This window comes from Saccopteryx bilineata, chromosome 2, assembly GCF_036850765.1.
Source record: "Saccopteryx bilineata isolate mSacBil1 chromosome 2, mSacBil1_pri_phased_curated, whole genome shotgun sequence".
In the NCBI taxonomy this organism is placed as follows: domain Eukaryota; kingdom Metazoa; phylum Chordata; class Mammalia; order Chiroptera; family Emballonuridae; genus Saccopteryx; species Saccopteryx bilineata.
The window spans coordinates 24,515,274-24,536,207 of record NC_089491.1 but is presented as its reverse complement, the minus strand read 5'-3'; the positions used below and the strand labels follow the sequence as shown (position 1 = coordinate 24,536,207).

The 20,934-nt window shown below is 45.8% G+C and overlaps 1 protein-coding gene across 5 annotated transcripts in view; it reads left to right on the top strand.

Annotated features, from left to right (window-relative positions):
- The window catches only part of PALM2AKAP2 (PALM2 and AKAP2 fusion), a 449,455-nt gene extending 429,454 nt beyond the window's left edge, over positions 1-20,001 (top strand). For 2 of the 5 annotated variants that reach the window (XM_066256553.1, XM_066256557.1), the window contains 3 exons: positions 8,681-8,859; positions 13,875-13,913; positions 15,814-20,001. In XM_066256553.1, coding sequence (XP_066112650.1) covers positions 8,681-8,859; positions 13,875-13,913; positions 15,814-15,912 — 317 coding nt within the window. In that variant the 3' untranslated portion in view covers positions 15,913-20,001. The remainder of the gene's footprint in view (positions 1-8,680; positions 8,860-13,874; positions 13,914-15,813) is intronic. The other 3 variants (XM_066256554.1, XM_066256556.1, XM_066256555.1) reach the window with 2 other exon arrangements.
- The last annotated feature ends 933 nt before the right edge of the window (positions 20,002-20,934 follow it).

Below are 20,934 nucleotides of genomic sequence, written 5' to 3'. Positions count from 1 at the left end.
ATTTGTAACTTACTGGGGACACCACATGGTATCCTTGTTGCTTGCCTTTACCCAGCATGGCTATTCCACGCTCCAAGTTAGAGAGCAGCTTCCGAAAAATCAGACTTCACCACATGTAGAGAAAGATGTAGTCTTAGGCTTGGAATTAAAAGATGAATCAAAAGCCCTAATTCTTGCAGGATCCCTGCTTTCTGCCTGGTAAGAAATGGGAGCTAATCAAAGCCAGGCCTGGGAACAGGATGTTCCCTGTGACTGCTGGAGTTCAGGGCAGGATATGACTGTGTCTCCTGCTAGCTGTGGTGACTTGCTGTGTACTTCACTAAGGAGACCAACACTTCAGTTCCGTTTGGTCTTTGTGAATAAGCGACTGCTTAAGGGCTGGAAGACAGAATGTACAGGACAGGCCATGAGACCACCCAGAGAACACATTTATATTTCATATAATGTGTGTTATTTCTCATGAGCTTGAATGTAAACATCAGAGCTTTCCCCAAACTTGTATGCATCTGACATCATAGTTATTCCCCATTACTCAAATAAAAATTCACACTTTAGCCTGACCAGGCGGTGGCGCCGTGATAGAGCATCGGACTGGTATGCAGAGGACCCAGGTTCGAGACCCCGAGGTCACCAGCTTGAGCGCGGGCTCATCTGGTTTGAGCAAAGCTCACCAACTTGGACCTAAGGTCGCTGGCTTGAGCAAGGGGTTACTTGGTCTGCTGAAAGCCCACAGTCAAGGCACATATGAGAAAGCAATCAATGAACAACTAAGGTGTCGCAACGTGCAACAAAAAACTGATGATTGATGCTTCTCATCTCTCTCTGTTTCTGTCTGTCTGTCCTTGTCTATCCCTCCCTCTGACTCTCTCTCTGTCTCTGTAAAAAAAAAAAAAAAATTCACACTTTAAGTTATATATAAAAAGTTGGTCAGAGAAAATTACGGACCTAAATGTGACAGCCACGTGTCTGGAATTATATCTATAGTTCCTACCCTGACTCTGCTGCTTGCTAGCAGTCCAGACTTCAGTTTCCTCACCAATAAAATGGGAGTAAAACAGTACCAATGGGAGTACAACAGGGCAGTGCCTTGTACACAGAAGACTCCCAAGAAGAGTTTTATGGTTGTGGTTATTGTTACAGTTACCAGTATGTTTTAAGAAAAGGCTTAGAAAACCTTAGCAGAATTACAGATGAGTCACTCTTCTGCAGCTGCTGTGACCCTGAAATAAATGGCGGAATATGCATTATGAAATTGCTTTCTAGATAGGATGTTTTTCATAGTTGCCTCCTTAGAATTAAAGTTTCTTTTACAACATCTGAGTTCAGGAATTAGCTTTCCATAGTCAGCCGTGATTTCAAAATAAACAAAGGCCATCATTAGGTGTACTACTTGTACTGGGTAACAAACAGTAAAGTGACAAGTATTACCATAAGCATTTCCTTTTTTTCCTTCCTGGGGAGTAATATTGTCACACAGCCAAAGCCCACCACATTGGTAGAAATGAGTTTTGCAAAAAGATCTGGGTTAAGCAAATTGCCCTTTACCACAATGTTCATTCTTACTGTTTCAATTCGATGTTTTCTGTGTGGGTTTTAAACTGGGCTTCCCCTGGAACAGCAAGCTCCTTCCTTCTTCCTTCCGGTCATCATCTTCCGGTTTCGTTCATAAGGAATGTCCCAGTGTCAGCATTCATCCAGCACCCCAGCTTATCTCCTGTAAATAATGTCGTTTGGATGTTCTTCAGACTCATTTCACCAGGCAGGGTATTTCTCATTTCTGAACTAGACTTATCCTCTAAAGAGTCGTCCCATCGCATTCCCCCAACACCGGGGCCAGCAGAGGGGATGGAAGGACCTGGGACCAGCCCTGGGAGTGGGGGTCACAGCTGCACACTGCACCGGCCCATCACGCTGAGCCTGACAGCGGGATCCTCCCTTTTACTGAGAGGAAATGAAACTGAACATGCAAGTCTGAGCTCATTTCTTTCTGAGCTCACGTCAGTGACCTGTGAGCTATTTTTTTTTTTTTTTTTTTTTTTTTTTTTTGATGTTTGCAACCTCATTCCAATGCTGCATAAGGAAAGGTCATGGAAGGAGGCCTGGGCCAAGGCATGTCATCTGGTGGGCGTCTTTGTTCAGTTTGGTTTGTTTTTTAAATAAGAGTGGGTGCTGGCTTTTTCTTTTGAGAAAAGTGTAGAAACAAAGGCTCTTTGATTTAAGATCTCAGACACCATGTACATGGAATATACTAACCACCGAGATCATAACGTGTGACCAGATTTTAAGTTTCTAAACTTCTGGAATCCTCATCCTTGGCTCTTTAGAACTGAGTCCCATTCATACAGGGGTGTTTGGGCCGCCAGGGATGGCAACAGCTGTGCTCTGAGGACATGAGGCCCCCTGCTTGGGTTCCCCTGGGCTGGAGGAGTGAGCTCTTTCCCTCTGCCCCCCTCCACACAGCCTGTTCCCGATGCCCCAGGGAAACCATCTTGCTTAGGAAATCCAGGAGTGCAGCCAAGACAGGGCTTGCTTTCTTAGGTCCACAAAGTGCTTTAACTATTTATACTAAATAAACAGGAAACGTAAATTCACATTTCCTAGTTTTCTTTTCCACTCACAATGGGGGACAGCATTTACTCATTTGGAGTGAAATTCTCTGCTCCTCAGTCTGCCTGGCAACCCTTGCAGCCTGTGAGCAGCACTGCCACCAGTGTGACCCCTGCTTCTCCGAGGCCTGGGGCTCGTCAGCTCCCCTTCTGTGTGCTGCCTGGCGAGGCGGAAGGCTTGTGGATCCGCCTAATTCCTAAAGGTTCAAGAAAGCAGCTTTCTTTCCTTTTCTGACTAATAATAATAGTCAGAATTATTGTGACTAATAATATTTTAAAATTAATTGATGCTTATGGTAGAAGAAAATTGGAGAATAATGACAAGAATCAAAGTGACTCATGATCCTAACCCCCTATCTGCCTTCGTGCACAGATGTGCGTGAAAGATAACATTGGGTTTATATTTGTATTTATATTTGTTTCCTATTGCTGTTGTGACAGATGAGCACAAATACCACGGCTTAAAACAACCCAAATTTGTTACAGCTCTAGAGGTTAGCAATCTATATAATGTGTTGGTCATGGATTGAACTTTACCCCCTCTCAATTTCATATGTTGACGTCATAACTGCCAATGGGGATGGTATTTGGAGGTGGATGTTCTGGGAGGTAATTAGGGTTAGATGAGATGAGGGTGGGGTCATGCAGGAGGCTGCCAGCATTCCATGGCTCCTGGCCCCTTCCTCCATGCAGACCTACAGCATAACATCTTCAACTCTCTCTCCTTTTCCCTCTCCCTCCCTCTTCTAAGGACCCTTGCGATGACACCAAGCCTAGCTGGATAATCTAGATAGTCTTCTCATCTCCAGGCTCTTACATTAATTACATGTGCGAAGTCCTTCTGCCATGTAAGGAAACATATTCACAGATTTGGGGAATTGGTATTTAGGCATCTTTGTGGAAGCTACCATCCCACCTATCACAAAACTTAGTCTTGGTTCTCCGATTCTGACGGAGTTTTGACCGTGTGCCATGCGTATACTTCTGCTTTCTTTCATACAGCTAATGAGGGGTGGACCAGAATTTGATCCCAGGAAGTCCAGGTCTGGAACCTGCACTTCTAAAACAACTGCAATATATCTGATTTTTAAATCTTAATATGTTTTTCCATGACTCTATTTTTCTAAATCTGACTAAAGCATGATTTGTAATGGCTGAGTAACTATTCCATCATCTAAACGAGCCATAACTCCTTTAACCATTATTCTGTAGTCAGATATCTTGGTTGTTAACACCTGTGTAATTATTATTTTATTTATTGGGATTTTTTCCCCCCCAAGTAAAACACTGATTTGTTGTTTCTTCTTTAAGCAATTGTTGGTTGATTCCTGTATGTGGTTGAACCTGCAACCTTGGTCTGCCAGGACCACACTCTAACCAACTGAGCTAGTGGCCAAGGCTCCACTCGTGTATTTATTGAAAACTACAATGGTGAAAGTTTTATGCCTGTACTTAATTATTTGCTGAACTTGTGAAGTCCCTTGGGAGCTGGTTAACTGGTAGAAACTCGAGAATGGTATTTCACAGACTTTTCCTTAAGATGTAATAGGAATTCTATGAAGTGAGGGGCTCTGTTTAAATAAACTTGAGAAATGCTGCATACCCATCCTTGAATTAGAGATTCACAATCACATTCCTTGGAGAAGTCCACTGGTAAAGAAATCTCTCTCTCTCTCTCTCTCTCTCTCTCTCTCTTTCTCTTTTAAAGATTTCTTTAACCCAGTGTTTCCCAAGCTTATGTGATCAATGACTTTCTGTTTGCAGCACTGAATACCACCTTACAAAATTTAGGTATTGGGCATAGTTTTGGGATTACAGCTTTGGAATCATCTCAGCCAAGTGAAGCTGGTTACCCTTAAACACTTTTAAAAGCTTCAGCCTAAAATTACTCCAGGTGGAATAGTTTGCACAGAATCATGTTTATAAAGTTAACTGGAAACTATTTTCTACCCTCCACTCAGAATTCTAGTTTAGCTTCGTTCTGTTCTGTTAGTTTCTTGTGTCAGAGAGCTCATGGGGTACCTGCTCCCTGCTCTGTAAACATCGGGTACCAGCCTTTGGCTAAGACCATGAGGTCTGCCCTGAGGTCTGTGTGACACTTTCTGTTCCTGTTGTTTCCCAGGGACAGTGACTGGGGTCCTTCAAGAGAGTTGTTTTTTAGAGTGTTCAGTCTTGGTGAGAAGCTAGACTGGCAGGATGTTGTTATTGAAAATGGAGCTCACATTAAGTTGTCACCAGCTATTCACCAGGTGACTAAACAAAAATGAGAGTGAGGTGTGATGAGGCAGGTGGGGATGGTTGCTGGGGGCCTGGGGAGGTGCTGGGTGAGGGTGTGACAATGAGCACCCGAGAGGACTGTCATTGGGGATTCTAATGGGGGTGTCCTCAGAGCTGAGAAATTTCAGCGGGCCCTGAGGCCATAGATGAGGAAGAGACAGACTTTCCTGACCTGTGGCACAGGCCATTTGCATCGCATTCTTGTGATGGTCCTCAAGGCCCAAACAATGGTGTCTATGTCCACCACTGGGGAAGAACAGTCGAAGTTTTTTCACCGTCCTAATCGCAAGCACTGTTGGTTGTAGACTTCTGAAGAAGAAGGTGGCTGTGGAACAGGGCCCTCTACAGCTTTGTAGCAGTCTGCATGCTTCCTAGAATGGCACACAGCGTTCCAGTGCATGGTTTGCACCATCCAGGGGATGGATGGGTGAGGGGAGTTGGTTGCAGATCACAGGGCCCAGCAGAGAAGCCTGGCCAAGCTGACTTCCCCAACACCAAGGGGATGGGTACAGTGTCTCCTTTCTTTGGGGACCTGTGACAGCTTCTCCTGGGGTTCTGATGTGGGCTTGGTTATTTGTAATCACCTGTTCTCCTGAAGACCTTTCAGCTTTCTCTGGAAACAGCTGGTCCAGACCTGCTAACTCGTCTTTCTTTCCTGCTACTCGTGTGACCTCTAGTGTCTATGAATGGTACAACTTGCTCTAGGGATGGGTGGTTGTTGCTAGAATACAAAGAAATAAGCAGGAAATGTCTCTAATGTTTAATGCTTGACCACTTTTCTGTATTAACCCTTTGCCTTCTTTACAATTCTCTTTCAGCCTGCATCCCATCAGTGTAATTTAGCCGTAATCAACACGATTTGGGTTCCAGACCAGACCTAACTCTTATTGTGACTAGCGAATGTAACTTGGGCTGGCATTAGCATATGACCCTCCATGGTCCAAACCGTTCCCAGACGTCATGATATCCACCCTGACTGCATCCCAAGGTTACTATGAGGATCGAGTGATGTGAAGCCTGCAGATGCAATGCCATTTAAATGTGCTTGTTATTACTGCAATGCTACTGAGCCTGTGATTCTGTGGACCAAGACGTTTTCATTCGTGTGCTTTGGTGAAGGCATTTAAACTCTTTCCTCAGATTTTATTGGGAATTATGTCCCCACCCACAAGCATTTAATACATGGCTGCTATGCACATTGCATAATGTACTTACTGGTGCATTCAACAAACTGAAGCTCCTGCCTTGTGCTAAATACCACAGTGGGTGCTGGGATCCAGCAGTGACCAGGACAGACAAGGTCCTGCCTTAATGGAGTTTATATCCAGATGAACTAAGGGGTCATAGAGGATAGAAATGGTCTTCACAGACTGTTTGGGGTTGCTTCTATTATCATACCCATTTTACAGATGAAGGAACTAAGATAGGAAAACAGTCACTTGCCCACGTTTATTTGACTGCTAAGTAGTGGATGCAGACCCAAGCAGGCTGGAAGCAGGCTGGCTCCAGGGCTTGCATGCTCAGCTCTGTGCTAAATTGGTTCTCAAACCTTCATTTTTAAGTCAATCTGAAATTGTAAAGATATATTTTAAGTACACAGAGGTGATATTAGCTCAGGTCTGGGATTCCTATAAAATATTTCAGTATTGGAAGGAAGGGAGGAAGGGAGGGAGGGAGGGAGGAAGGGTGGGAGGGAGGAAGGGTGGGAGGGAAGAAGGATAAAGCAGGTGTGGTAAAGGCTTGATAAATGTTTAATGTCAGAGGCGGATTAAAGTCGGTTGAGGCCCTGGGTGCAGAAGAAAATATTGGGCCCTTTAAAAAGAGAGAGAGACAGGGAAAATAAAAATACATGATAACCACAGTTTTAAATAAATAAAAAAAATTATGTACTATTAATGTTAAAATTGCACACATGAAACCAAACTTGGTGTCATTAGAAAAAAGTGTAAAGTTGGGGTTTGGCGGGGCCCCTCAGAAGTTGGGGCCCAGGGCGCACGCGTGGTGCGCCCGCCGTTAAATCCGCCTCTGTTTATGTAATTGATGGGGAGCCATTTTAGCATTCCCTAATTTCCATAATGAAAAATAGAGATCGTTGCTGGGTGAATAGGAACTTTGAAATATTGCTTACCTTGCTGTTAATATCAAAAGACTCTTTGTAAATGATCTGAGTAATGTAGGTCAAGGCAGTGAGCTTCCCTAAGTTACTGATGTGCCAGTAGCTCTTGCAAACGGGGTGCCCTGTTCTGTTTATTAAAAAACAGCTTCCCTGCCAATTGCCAAATGTGATGGCCATGGTTTTTCTTCGGATCAATAAGGGTTTCTCTTCTGGCCAATTATATTTGAGAGAAATAGCAAAATGCCCGAGTTAGAAGGGACTTCAAAGACCACTTTTTCCAAAATTCTCATTTCATAACCAGGAGAACTGAGGTGATCAGCCCACGATTAGCCCAAGATTAGAGTGGGAATATTAAATGATTGTCTACAGCCAACCACACAGCTAGTTCTTGGAAAAGCAGGAATTCAAACCTGGTTTCCTGAATTCTAAGGCGATTTCCAGCTCCCATCAAAAGCAGCTGTGCCCAGAAAGAGGCTCTACCAGCCCACCGGGAGACATGGACCCCAGGCTTCCCTTGGAGGTCCAGCTGTGTGAGGCAGTTGCCAAGTTAAAAGTCTGGGGGATAAGACAAAGAAAGATGAGTCACCTTCAGCTGTGGACTGGAAGGGGTCAGATGGGTCTCGACTCTAATGTTGGCAATCTCCAAACTGTGGACCTGAATGTTCCCACTTATTTCTGTGTGTGTATGTTTCACATTCTTTATTCACGGGCCCTTTGTTTCCCACAAGGGACAAAGTTGGAACAATCATGACTACTGCACCCAAAGATGCTTCTCGGAGGTGTATTTGGGGCTCTGTGATGTCAAAACCCATTCCTCAATGGGCCCAAAGTCAGGGCCAGGCATTCTCCAAGAGGGGGGGATGCAGAAGGTCTCGGCGAAAGCCCCCACGGACCTGGTCTTATCTGAGAACTCCTGTAAGGCATTTCCAGAGTCCGCATCTCATGTTTCCCAAGTCCAGTGCGCGCCTTGCCGACCAAAACCAAAGCTGTCCTCGGCATTCATACCTTAAGGTTTGGGGGAGGGTGTCTCAAACCCAGTGCTGTAGAACCACAGCAGGTAAGATCAGTGAATGAAGCCAGCCTCTGTAAGACTGGGGGACCTGGGAAATGCAAACCCAGTTCTCACTCAAAAGTTTTACAACCCTGCACCCTCCGTGCCCAAAGCCAGGGCAGGTCAGATGACCGGTGGCCTTTGATAGAGAAGAAAGAACCCGATGAGGAAACCAGGAGACCTGGGTCCCCTCACCGGCTCCCAGTGACCTGAGCACACCCTGCCTTTGCAGAACCTCTGCTTTCTTCGTCTGTGAGAAGTGGCTCTCCAAGGCTCCACTGCGCGGTCACCTCGTGGTCTGATTCTCTGATCTGTGATAGAATACATGTCCCCCAAAACAGCTGGAGCCAGTGTCTGTCTGTCTGTCTGTCTGTCTGACATGTCTTTGCAAAGTGCCCAAAGGCTACTCGGGTCAGACTTTTTTAGCACTGGGGTCCTTGGGGTCCTTGTTGGATGGTTTGTGACATTATCCTTAAGTGCTTCGATCCTGTAATACCATTTCCTGCATGTAAGCATCGTTCGGGTACCACTAAGTCAGAGGTTGCTTTTTTATTGCCAGTTTTCTGCTCTTTCTGAAAGCAGTCATGAGCAGACAAGCTTAGAAAGGGTGTTCTCTTCGTATTGTTTCAGGGAAAATAGAGAAAGTCAGACCTCCTCCATCCCCCACACCTGAAGGCCCCAGCTCGCAGCCTGACTTAGCCCCTGAAGAGGCTGCCGGATCCCAGCGGCCCAAGAATCTGATGCAGACCCTCATGGAAGACTATGAGACACACAAATCTAAAAGGCGCGAGAGAATGGATGATAGTAGTGTAAGTTTCTTCTCCTTTCCTCTTTCACTTCTCCGAGGGCAGGGCGAGCGTCCGCCTGGCGCGCGGTGTTTCAGCTCAGGCCCAGACGCGTCCACAGCTGTCCGCCAACCAGCAGCACGGTTCCAAAGCCTGTTTTCAAGTGTGTGGTTTAACATGCCTGGACTCGGGGTTGGGTTTTTGCCTTGTTTCTCAAAAAACACTGATCATGCAAGGAATAGGTCTTTCTGCTGCAAGCTCTAGCTTGAGCCCATCGGCAGCGTTAGTGCATGAGATGGTTGGTGGGTAGGAAGACGCCAGGCGAGAAGGGAAGGAACACACAAGGACCCTGGAGTCATCCCAGGCACCAGGGAGCTGATACCTACCACTGCCGGCCTGCTCTGTAGGATCGTATTCCTCTAGAGAACTATGACAATACCTCTCCTTCCCTGTCTGCAGTCCCTCTAAATGGTACTCAGTGCTCAGAAAGACTGAGTGTGTACAGTTTGGCAGGAAAGAGCCATTTAAAATGACAGTTACAAAACCACATGGCAACCCTGCTACCCCCAGCCTTAAGAACTTTGCACCTGATGTTCACATTAACCATGGAGGAAGTCATCTGCTCTGTGGTTTCTTTCTCCAGTAAAAGATAAGGGCCGTTACTCCAGACAGGAGCTGGGGATCAGCCTCGGGTCCACGCCAACCTCCTACGCGTCTGCTGGTCTCCATCTATTAGAATTTAATGAGGTGACCCTCTCTTCTCCCTGGTTACACTTAGGTCACAGATAGCTTGGGTCAGGGGAGGATGCCACCCAGTTTACCTGGGACAGGCCTGGTTTATGCTTCTTGTCCTGGTGTCATTATTAATAGCATCCCCTCTCACTCTTAAAATTGCCCCAGTTTGGATGATCAATTATTTGGTCACCTTAAACTTGAATGCTGCAGGGATCACAGTCAGAATGTCGTCGACTGTCATATCCTGGTTGACTGAGTTAAAGGATCCCTGCAGCTGATACTCAGTGTTGCCTTCACAATATTTGATGGTAAAGAAAGCGAGCACACAGGCTCTCTCCTGGGTCTCCACCTAAGCTCCGTGGAATCCTGGCTCAGCTCTCTGGGGGGCGGAACGTTGCTGAGCCGTGTTGTCGTCACACGGTGGGATGGGGTCTGGTGCTCCGCGGCCTGGGCCGCTGCCGGACCTCCTTCCCTGAGCCCACAGGACTTCTCCTTGCACTGAGTAACTTTAGCCGGCCCTTCTTTGCAGCCCCACTTAAAATACGGAGTTTACCTTTAGGAATTTTCCGGAGCCTGTGACCACCTTGAAGCCTAGTGCTAGAAAGAATAGCTTGTTTCTTTTCTCCAGTGATTCCACGCCCTGCATCCATCAGCAGCTTCGGGGAAGTTGGCTGAGTGGACCCCTCGCGTTCCGGCGTGGAGGGGAAGAACAGATGGAACCACTTTGCATGTGCGCCATGCAAGTGTTTTCGTGTTTTCTAAGCACCCTTTACATGTCCCCGGTGTGTGCCTTTTGTGTTGAAGTGCAGATGTTGGAGGGGAAAAAAAAAACCCGAAATGGAGAGCCTGTTCTTACCTCATTTCATAGGCGGAGGCTGCCAGAGCCTCTTTCTTGCAAACTTGAACACTCAGGCAGCGCCCTGGCGAATGCCGGCAGGTTGGGTTTCCTCCTTGCATTAGGGTAGCTGCTCGGACTCAGATCTGTAATATGCTGATCACTCTGCATGTAACAATGACATGGCAGCCTCCCGTCTCTATTTTTCCAAGTAAATATACATTTTGTATAAGGAAGAAACCTGCAAACTAATCGGGCTGTTACTAGCCCCAGATCTTGGATTCAAGGCCAAGTGTTTCTGCACTGTTACTGATATTACAAGAGAACCAAGTTTGTTGTTGTTGAAAATTCTCAGGAACAGAACAAAATAAAATCTATCTAATCCATTGTAGCGCATTTAAGAAAACTGGATCTGGAATAAAAGCATAGTTAGATTGCTTTGAAAGCAAATATATGATCAGAGTCCCCTGTTACAAAGTCTCTTACCCTTCTTGATCCAGGGGGTCTTTCTGTTGTGTCTGCATCAGTCACTGGAGAATACATTGAAGTTCACCTACTGGCATGAACAAGCCTCCATTTGTTTTCCTACCTGATCCGTGGCCCCTTCTTTAATTGCCTCTGATACCAGAAGGTTAAATAAGAACAGGTGGAGCGCTTGATGCTTGAGTTGTGTAACTGGCTTCCCTGCCCCCCAGAAGCTGTAGTTCTGTTCTGGCTCCATTCACGCACACTATTCTCTGGGCAAACTCTGGCTTCTTAGAGTCTCCAATCTCTAAGAACGGCACATGGCTCACCCGGGTCCAGTGTCACCCCGGCACCAATATTGGTGGGTCCGCCTGCCAATATGCCTTCCAAAAAGTCCCTCACACATGACCGAGACCTGACCATGTGTTTGTCCACAGGAAGTAGCAAGCTCTTTCTGAATTGAACAAAAACAATTCTTATTTGCTGTGCTTCCTAAGGAGAAGGCAGACTTAAAAACAGAATAGGGTGGCCAGGATGTGTGCATAGTGATACGTTAGACATGATGGTATGAATGAGCTTGGAGGACAGAAGGGAGAGGAGACAGAGAAGCCCCATGAAGCTGTGCCCAGTGTTCATGAGTGACTCTTGCCAACCTACCTGAGAAAACTGACCTTTGCCATCAAAACAGGTGTGGTGTCCTCCACCCCAGAGCAATAGTGGTCTCTGGGGACCTACCCCTAGATCAGGGCCCTGACATAGTTCCACTTTGTGAAAAATCACATCTGGGACAGGCAGGGAGGCCTCTGGCTTATGGGATCCCTGCCAGGGGTGATGTGGGGGACACTGGACAACATTTTGGGCTTCTCTTGTTCCTGAGTTGTCCCTCTCTTCTGCTGGAAACCAGGGGAGGGCTCAGAGAATGACAGGTGATGATGAGTTAAATCAGGAACTCTCTCTTGGAACATAGACCTGGGAGTCACTGTATCGGTGATGCTGAGTTGCCTGTGGGTATGCTGCTCATTTTGCAATTGGTGAAAAACTCAATGATGAAGAACCAGGACGAGCCCCTTCTCTCAAAAAGTTGTCCCCAAATGGCCATCCTAGTTACCACCTTGGAGCTTGAGCCCACAGCCTGCACTCCCCCACCCCTCTGGGCCAGCTTCCTTGTTCTGCATGGTGTAGTCCCCAAGAGTGTCTGTGCTCGAACCTTCAACTGGGCCCCACTTACTACAGCGCCCCTCGGCTATCTGCGGGTGGGAGGGTTGCGATCCCCACCCCCTACCCTGGACTGGTTAGCATCCTACAGAAGGCCTTAGTGAGGACCCTTAATCCTCTGTGAGGACACAGCGCTGCACCGGGCCACACAGTGGGTGAGTGGAGTGCGGGGACTGAGCCCAACCCCATCGCTCCCCTCCTGGCCCGGTGCTTCTGTGCAGTGGATGCACCACACAACAGGTGCAGCAGCCCTGCTCTTATTGTGGTCTCTCCTACCTGAAAACCTTGTGTGGAAATGTCCCCTTCTCTGGGCCTGATGCCGTCTCTGGTCCGTCACGCAGCACGAACTGGACTGGTGAGTCAGTGTCCTAAAGGGTTTCTTGGTGCCATGCAAAAGAAGGCTATTGAGACAAGTGTTTTTCTGGCCAGTTGTTCCCCCAACTTGACCTGAGCCTCAGAAGATGGTGGGCCCTCAAGTCGGTGATGTTCGTGAGCTTGGAGGGTTTCCTTCCCTTTCTTGACTGAAAGGATGCTGGCATGAGTCCAAATGACAGCCCCGCCCTCACTGCTGGCACAGGATCCACTCTTGGTGGGTTTTTCCTGTATTTTTCTCTCCCTCTCACCCCAAGAACAGGTGTTGAGAGGACTGTCAGATGTCCCTCCCTGTCTTGGACTAAGAGAAGGTCTCATCCATTCCCCTGGGTTAAGTCAAAGTTGGGACAAGCAGTTACTGCTTCTCTGAAGAATTCCGGGCACATGCTTTTCTCTAACCGGGACACCCCTTTGGGAGCTGTGGCTGTACTCTCACTGAAGGAAAGCCTATCTGCTTCCACCCCCCGCCCCCGGCCCCCACAGCCCAGGCTCTACAGGAGCTCAGGCACTATCAGTGATGGAGCCTCCTGTTTCACTCACACCCAGGAAGGTCCAGAGGGGAGGAGAGCTCCAGCTTCCTCCACTCTGAGCCGTCAGCCTGATCACGACGGGACTGGGATTTCTAAGTGCTATATATAAGAAGCAGTCAGTGATCACAGGTATAGATGACCTCGGTGGTTACCAAGGCAAACACCAGTCATGCCTCCAATGCCCTTAGAAGTGTAAATGCAAGGTTATTAAATTCTAGAGGTGGCTGTCCAAAGTTGGTTCTTCTATCTCATTTCCCATAACCAGGACTTTTTTTCCCCCGGAGCTCTTCTTGCAATGACTTTTAGTCTCCTATAGGAAGTAAACGATCACTTTAATTCCTACAGGAGCACCCCAGCTGTCCTGGGCCTCAAGGTAGTGATTAGAGGGGCTGTGTGGTTTCCTCAGGCCTCCTTTAGGTCAGTTTCAGAGTATCAGCCTGCAATAAACTTGCATTCGAATGACCTTTAACTGTAGTTAGGATCTCTTTTTCTAAGGACAGCAGGCTACAAGACTGCTTTGGGGTTCAAAAAAGCCTACAGGAAGGGAAAAATCTCTTTATCTACAGATGTATATAGATTTTAGCAAATCCAAAATGGCCATTAAGGACCTTGCTGTGAGCACCTGTCTGCATACCAGTGGGTTGGGGGAATCTTGTTAATTCAAAGCACAGAAAATGGAAGCAACAAATCTTGAATTAACAAAGTATGGCTTATCTGATATTTTTATTAAATAATAATAGGGCATCTATGTGCTTCAAAAGATACAGACTTCTAAATAAACTAATATCAGATAAAGCAAGTCTTGGCATGGGTGTATCATGGGCTGCTGGGATTCCGTGAGTGTGTCTCTGTCATGTACTAACCCTGGTCTTTTCCCTCTCTGCCAGTACACCTCTAAGTTACTGTCTTGCAAGGTGACTTCCGAGGTACTATGCAACTCGTGTGTCTTGGTCTTGCTGCATGCCTGGCCCAGGTGCATGCTGGTGTGGTTTGCCATTTCCTGGTGGGCTGAATGAGAAGGGCAAGAAAGCAGTTGGTCTCCATATTGTTTTCTTCCTGCCATTTCTGAACTGGGGGGGCTGCCTCAAAGTGCTGTGGCGTGCACGCAACGGCGACCCACCCCACTGCGCTTTGATGTGTGCCGTGTGCTGCGATCCGAGACTTGCCAGGCTCCGGGATGTGGAAGACGTATGCATTAGAGGGCACAACCAGTGGATTTTAAAAAAAGTTTCCTCAGGCACAGATAACAAATATACCCTAGTCTGGTTAGAAAATAATGCAGCTCAGGAGGATGGAGTCCTTTGTTTATCTTAACACAAATCCAGAGAGCTCCATGTCAGAACAGCAGGATAAGTTTTGCCCAAAGTGAGCCACCCCAGCTTTCCTTCTCACCCAGTGGTTAACTCTGCATCTTTGTTCTGGAAGCTTCTTTAAGCGTTGAGTTTCTCCAAAAGTTTTCTTTCCCCTTTTACACAACTTCCTTTTACACAAATTTCACAAACTTGTGCTGTGAAAAAGCACATTTTTTAAATTTTCCCTATTTTTTCATATCTTCTGTCCTGTTTTTGCTGTGAAAAAGCGTAGTGTTTTTCATATTCTTATTTCTATAGTATTGTATTTACTTTTTTAAAAAGGGTTATTTCAGCTATACAGCAGTGTGGGAGCATCATTCATTCATGTGCTCAGTTAACAGCTATTGAGCACCCACTCTCTCAGGCCCTCCTCGGTTCTGAGAATAGAGCTGTCAACAAAACAAAGTCCCCGATGTCATGGGGCAGGCATTCAACTGTGCCAAATCAGATGACATAATAAAATAATAATCCCCATCTCTCCAGCTTTGTCCATTCTTATCATTTCATAAACTTGCTTCATATTTTAAAAGGAAATTAATTTTGCAAACAGAACGCAAGCCCTCCTGTTGTAGCTCCCAGTTCCCATCTCTCCCTCTCCTGGAAGGTAACTATCCATCGGTTTGGTGTTCATCAGTTTCATGCATGTTTTTATACTTCTACTATGTAGACATAAATAATATGTGCTGGTTTTGCATGTTTTAGGGCTTTCTACAAATGATATCATGTTGTAGTATCTTCCATTCCTTACTTTATTTCGTCTGCACTGTTTTTAGAGGTGTCCCTTTGGATATTTATGACATTAGGCCACTCATTATAACTGCTGTATAGTATTCTGTTGAATGAACATATCACTGTTTATTCATCTTGTTAGTGATAGAAATGTAGGTTGTTTCTCTTAAAACAATTCTTGTTGCCATTACAAACAATGCTTGGCTGGATATTATTATACATATCTCTCTGTGCACCTATGGGAGAATTTCTCTCGCTATCTAGAAAGAGAAAGTGGTTATAGGGCTTACACTCACTACATGTTGCAAATTATTCTCCCAGTTGGTTGTGCTTACCCATAGCACAATATATTTTTTTAAAATCTATATTTAGCCAAAGAATTATAGTTAACTACATATATTTGTAAGCTGATGATTATCAGCAATTTTCTTTCATAAGCAAGTTTTGTTATCTAAAACCTCAGTGCAGTTCAAAGAAACTAGCAGAACATTTCTGGAAAATGGAATCTCTCCGTATCGATAACTATAGGTCCAAGAGCACGTGAACTTTGGCTATGAGTTGAATGTACACGCAGAACCCCACAACCTTTCATTTCTTCCTCCCTCCCAGAGTCCCAGACACTTGTTAAAAATTTCCCCTCTCGTTAGATGCTGTAGAGGGAGGACAGGGAGGAACAAAACGGACAAGTTGGCTTGTCCGTGAACATCCATGAACTCTGCATAATTGTTTTTTCCCTCTCTCTCAGGTCCTTGAGGCCACGCGGGTTAATCGAAGAAAGAGCGCCCTGGCCTTGCGCTGGGAGGCGGGGATCTATGCCAACCAGGAGGAGGAGGACAAAGAATAAACTTCCTTCCACCCAGGAGACTTTATTGGTGCTTGGGTTACCAAGAAACCAAGCAATCCACTCATCAAAGCATTTTAATGGACTATTTATTAAAGTGCAAACAATTCAACAATCCTTCCATAGACCAGGAGCTGCAATAAACAGTGATGAAAAACAAAGTGAAAAGAAGTCCGCCCATTAAACTCCAACACCCAGGAGTCCACAGAGAAAGGATTGTTTTGTGTGTGACTCCAATAATCGCCTGGCTTTAGACCAATCCACAGCTGATCTGACAGAACAAAGAAGTTAGGATCAAATCAACATGGTTGCTACAGGCAGAACTGAGACCAGCCGTGCTGGGTGGTGAGGAAACAGTGGTGATGGGGCCATTTAGGGAGCAGTAGAGCCCAAGCTGGGGCAATCTACACGGCATAGGATATTCTCTGCACCTGTTTCCTTCCTGGCCACTGCTCAGCGTCCGAGAGGTGTTGGGTTAACTCCATTTACTCCAGCAGCCATAAAATGAATGATATGTCTCTCTCTGCTTGCCAAGAAGAGGCAGTTATGATTCCAATTCTCTTACATTTAATTGTTTTTAATCGGGAGCAATGAATGATCACAGTACATAAAATCCATAGTTTCAAGGCAATGTTTCTTCATGTTGCAAACACAATCTGTTCTGCATTAGGAGGGTGAGAAAGGGGGAGAAAGCCAAACCAAATGGGTTATTTTAGCTTTAGGATCTTGTCTGCTTATTATATTGACTGATCTGCAGGTTAGGAGAACACGTTTTCGCAGTTACGTTTCTTCATATGAAAACTATATTTAGTGGACAACAACTATTTTTGTGACGGGATAGGGGAATATATACTTGTACAAAGCCTGTGTACATTGGACAGCCTGGTTCAAGAGGGTAGGGGTATTTTTAGAGTGGCAATAATTGGGGGAAAAACAGAGCAAACGCTGCCTTAGAAAGGAAGGTGACAAGAAATAAAAAAGGGTTTATATTTTATATCATAAAGTGGACCTTAGGGGTGGTAGGAAGAATCAGAGATTATTTTGGATCAATCAGAAGTGAAACATTAAAGAAAGGTCATGAAGGTAGAGAAGGGAGGGACAAAGAGTGGGGAAAATAAGGACGTAAGAGATATTTTTGCTGAGTAACCAGTGTTTTTCAGGATGATACAGAGAAATATAGGATAGAAATTAAGTGCAGGCTTGGAATCAGCTACAAACCCCAAGGATGGTATATGTGTGCGTGTCTGTACAAGTGCGCGCGTGCACACACACTCAGACTCATACCTTGGTGCGTTTGTGTAAAGCGTGTATGCTCATGAGTTAAGGGTGTGCGTGTGTTAGGATTAAAATCCCAGAGTGATAATGGGACAAGGGTGTACAGTTATTTCCTCCAAAGCTGATAGCCAGCGTCAGGAGTGAGTGAGAATTTCTTTTTTATGAAAAGGGATATAGAGGCGCTGAACTGATGCAGTATTTGTAATATTAAATTGATCTATTATAATCACATGGTATCCGCATGAGTCACAAGTGCAGAGTTTTGAGCGGTTTTGTAATTTGACATTCAGGAAAGTACCATATTTATTCTCATGCTTTGTAGTCATACTTAGTATACCATAGAGGACACCAGCTTTACTCTTTCTGTCATTTAAAGCAATATGATAAGGGCATTTAATAATTGGGTGCCCTAAATTTCTGGATGAGAAAATTTTCCATTCTGGCCACGAGAAAAAACAAAACAAAAAACTGACCAGCATTCTTTCTATTTTTTCCTCTTGTTTTAAAACTGTGGTTTTTAAAAATAAGCAATAATTAAGTCAGACCTCACTAAAATTTATTTTCATTTTTATATGGGTGTGTCATAAGCTTTCATATGTTATTCTGACAAGTAGCAGTTCCATGAAATTTGTATGTAGACCTTACACACATTATCTTTGTTTCTTTTATTAGCCTAGTGTTGACTTAGGGGAAAGTTTATTTACAGACCAGTAATGGGCACAAGGTGAAAATGGAACTGTCTGATAACTAACAAGGATCCTTTAAAACTGCCAAGGGAACCTGCAATTTGACGCCAAATTCTACCAATAGGCAGTTGGTGCCATTCTGAGACGGTTCGTGCTCCTGAACACTCCGAATGAATGTTCAACAACACGTACCAGCCGCTGGGGATACCAGACAGAGACTATCCCTACCGCAAGGAATTCGTGTTCGAGTCGGGGAGGCTGGCGTGGAGACAGATATTCTCAGGAAAATGAGATCTGGGTTAGATGAGAAGTCCTATCAAGTGAAACGGGACAACCAAGAAGGATGCCTGAGGATTTCCAGGGTTCCCAAGGCAGGCACGTGGATGGAAAGAAACGGGGATGCAGCTTCGTGTGGCCCCGAGAGCCAGTGCTTCTGTGAGTTGCACAGAAAAATGAGATGAGCTTCCTGTTTTCTGGACTGACTCCGAATCTGATGAAGACCACAGACTTGATTTAAATCAGTGTTTTTCAACCACCAGTCCGCCAGAAATTCCACAACGGTCCACGAAAGAGTTAATCTACTCTTCACACAACATCAGGGTGGTTAACTCTTTCACGGACCGGACCCACAGGAAATGTCTGGCGGACTGGCACCGGTCCATGGACGCACGCGGTTGAAAAACACTGATCTAAACAAACTCCTCCTTCATCTTTCCCAAGAGGAATCAGTCCTCGGGACTTCCCCGAAGGTTTTTGTTCCATTGAGAAGGAAACCCGTGTACCTACCTTCCACCGACACTTGAGAAGAGAATCTGCAGCTGAAAAGAAGGCTTAGGAGGCCACACAACCTGAGATCACTTGGGAGGCAGACACATTGGTCTCTGCAGCCCATTGAACCAGAGGCACGCACCGCACTGAGTCCTTCAGCCCACGCTCCGAGTGTAGATAAGGCAACAAGTGCAGAGCTTCCGTGACTGCCCCGCCGTCTCTTTAACTGTTTGACTGTGGCCTCTTCCTCTCTGAAGTTAGCTTGTTCTCTTATACTGCCTTCTGGCTAACTGTCGTCTATTTCCTCCTTCCACTCACTTCAAATCCTACTAACATGTAAATTGCAGTTCCCTTGGAAGAGCCAGATTTTCTCTGCGCTCTCTAGTTTTTTTTACTCATTCAAGAAACACCGGGCCACTGCTTTGTACATAGCACCGTGCTAGGCTCTAGGATCCCAAGTGAAGCCCTATTTAACTTGATGAAGATGTAACAGCCCTGGAGGAAAGTCATCCCCACCTAATGCTTCAAGAGGAAGAGGCTGGTGGGAAACCCCGCCTCCGATGCGCGTCCCCGCCCCCCTCCAGTAGTTCGCAAGCTTGTTAATCTCAACTATAAACAAATGTTTAGATTCTGTAGATGTTAAAGGCTTCCCTGAAAGTGTCCCATTCCACAGTGTTTATAATAGATGTCCACTTCCCTCCGCCGCTGATTAATTACTGACATGCCTTGGCTTTCTCATCCAGAAATTATGGAAACAGGGTCTGTCAGTGGCAGGAGGCCAGGTTGTGTTCTACTGGGATGACACAATGTAGTTTCCCTGCCTCTTCACACCCATGCATGCTGCCTACCCTAGACAATGACCTAGAAGCAGTATATTGATCAATGTCTGCCTATATACACAACACACACATATAACGCCTAACAAGGAACGCTACAACAGTGTTGACTCTTGTCTCTGAAGACAAATAATTAAACATTTTTTTCCAGCTAAAAATGGATGTAAAGAAACTATGTATTGAAAAACAAAAATAGCCTAAGTGTTTAGAGATGGTGACTATATCCAATTTTAGTGACAACCAATTTTCTGAATTTTAAGCATTCAGTGAGTGAGCTGCCAATTTTGATTGTGTGTTGCTCTTTACCCAAATGACTTTTTTTTTTTTTTGAGGAGGAGGAGGAGGAAGAGGAGGGGGGAAAAGCAGCAATACTGTGTTTGAATATTATACTCTGTATCTGGCTCTCCTGTGTATGTTAACCACTTAAATGTCATTACTCTGCTTCGGTTTTATAGTGATTGTGAGGCATTCAATGCAAGTATACAATTATTTTCTCATTAAAACCCGGTGTGTGTTGTGTTTTTGTAGATGATGGCTGCTTGTTTGACTGGGGGAGGGAGGTCAGAAGACTGATGAGCCCGTGGCATCCAGTGCCCCTGGCCTCTACTGGGTGGCAGAGTAGGCTTCTTGCCCATTTGGGCCAAGACAGCAACCCAGCTGGTGGGGCACCATTCACACAGGCTCCTTCTGCAATATGGTTTCCAGCTGCCCCAGACAGTAGCCAGAAACTCCGACAGGACCCACCGAAATGGCACGGGCGCATCTTGATGAGGTAAGTAGACTTCAAGGTCAGTGAGATGGTAGGACAGCCAGTAAAACGCAAGCTTTCCATGTGGCCTTTAGGCTCTCGTTATCACATTCCCAGCACCTGTAGCTGGCCCTCCACTGAAGAATAGAGAATTTCAGGCTTTCCTCCCTCTTCCGTCTCCAGCTGCTTCACGCCACATCTCCACCCCGTGCCCTCACTGTGCCCCTGACCACCTGTTTCTGCTCTTCCTCGCCCACCCCCACCCTGCCCCTCTTCCTACGGTCCCCCTCCCACCTGCCTCTTAATCTCTCCCCATTTATGTGACACCCCAGCCTTAGGTTGAAAGGAATGTGTGGCATCCTTCATGCTAACATGCAGCTGCCAGTAGCGTTGTGGTTGGCTGTGGGTTCAGATGTCCTGGTCCTCATTCTATCCATACTAACATCTGGGGCATTGGGCAGAGCCAGGTGAGTCAAGGAACACAGGGCTGAGATTTAGCGGGCAGAGCTGCTGGGCGCTTGGGCTGAGAAAAGCCAGGGGTTGGGACGTATGTGTAGTATGGTCCAAGTAGAAGGTGTTTTTGAAGGATTCCGTGGAGGCTTTTTCTGCAAAACCACCCATGTGAAGCATTAACCTCATGCGAAGCAGAATTTTTGATCTATGATGTAAAGCAGTGGACCGGTCCGCCAGAACTTTCATGCCCGTCCATGAA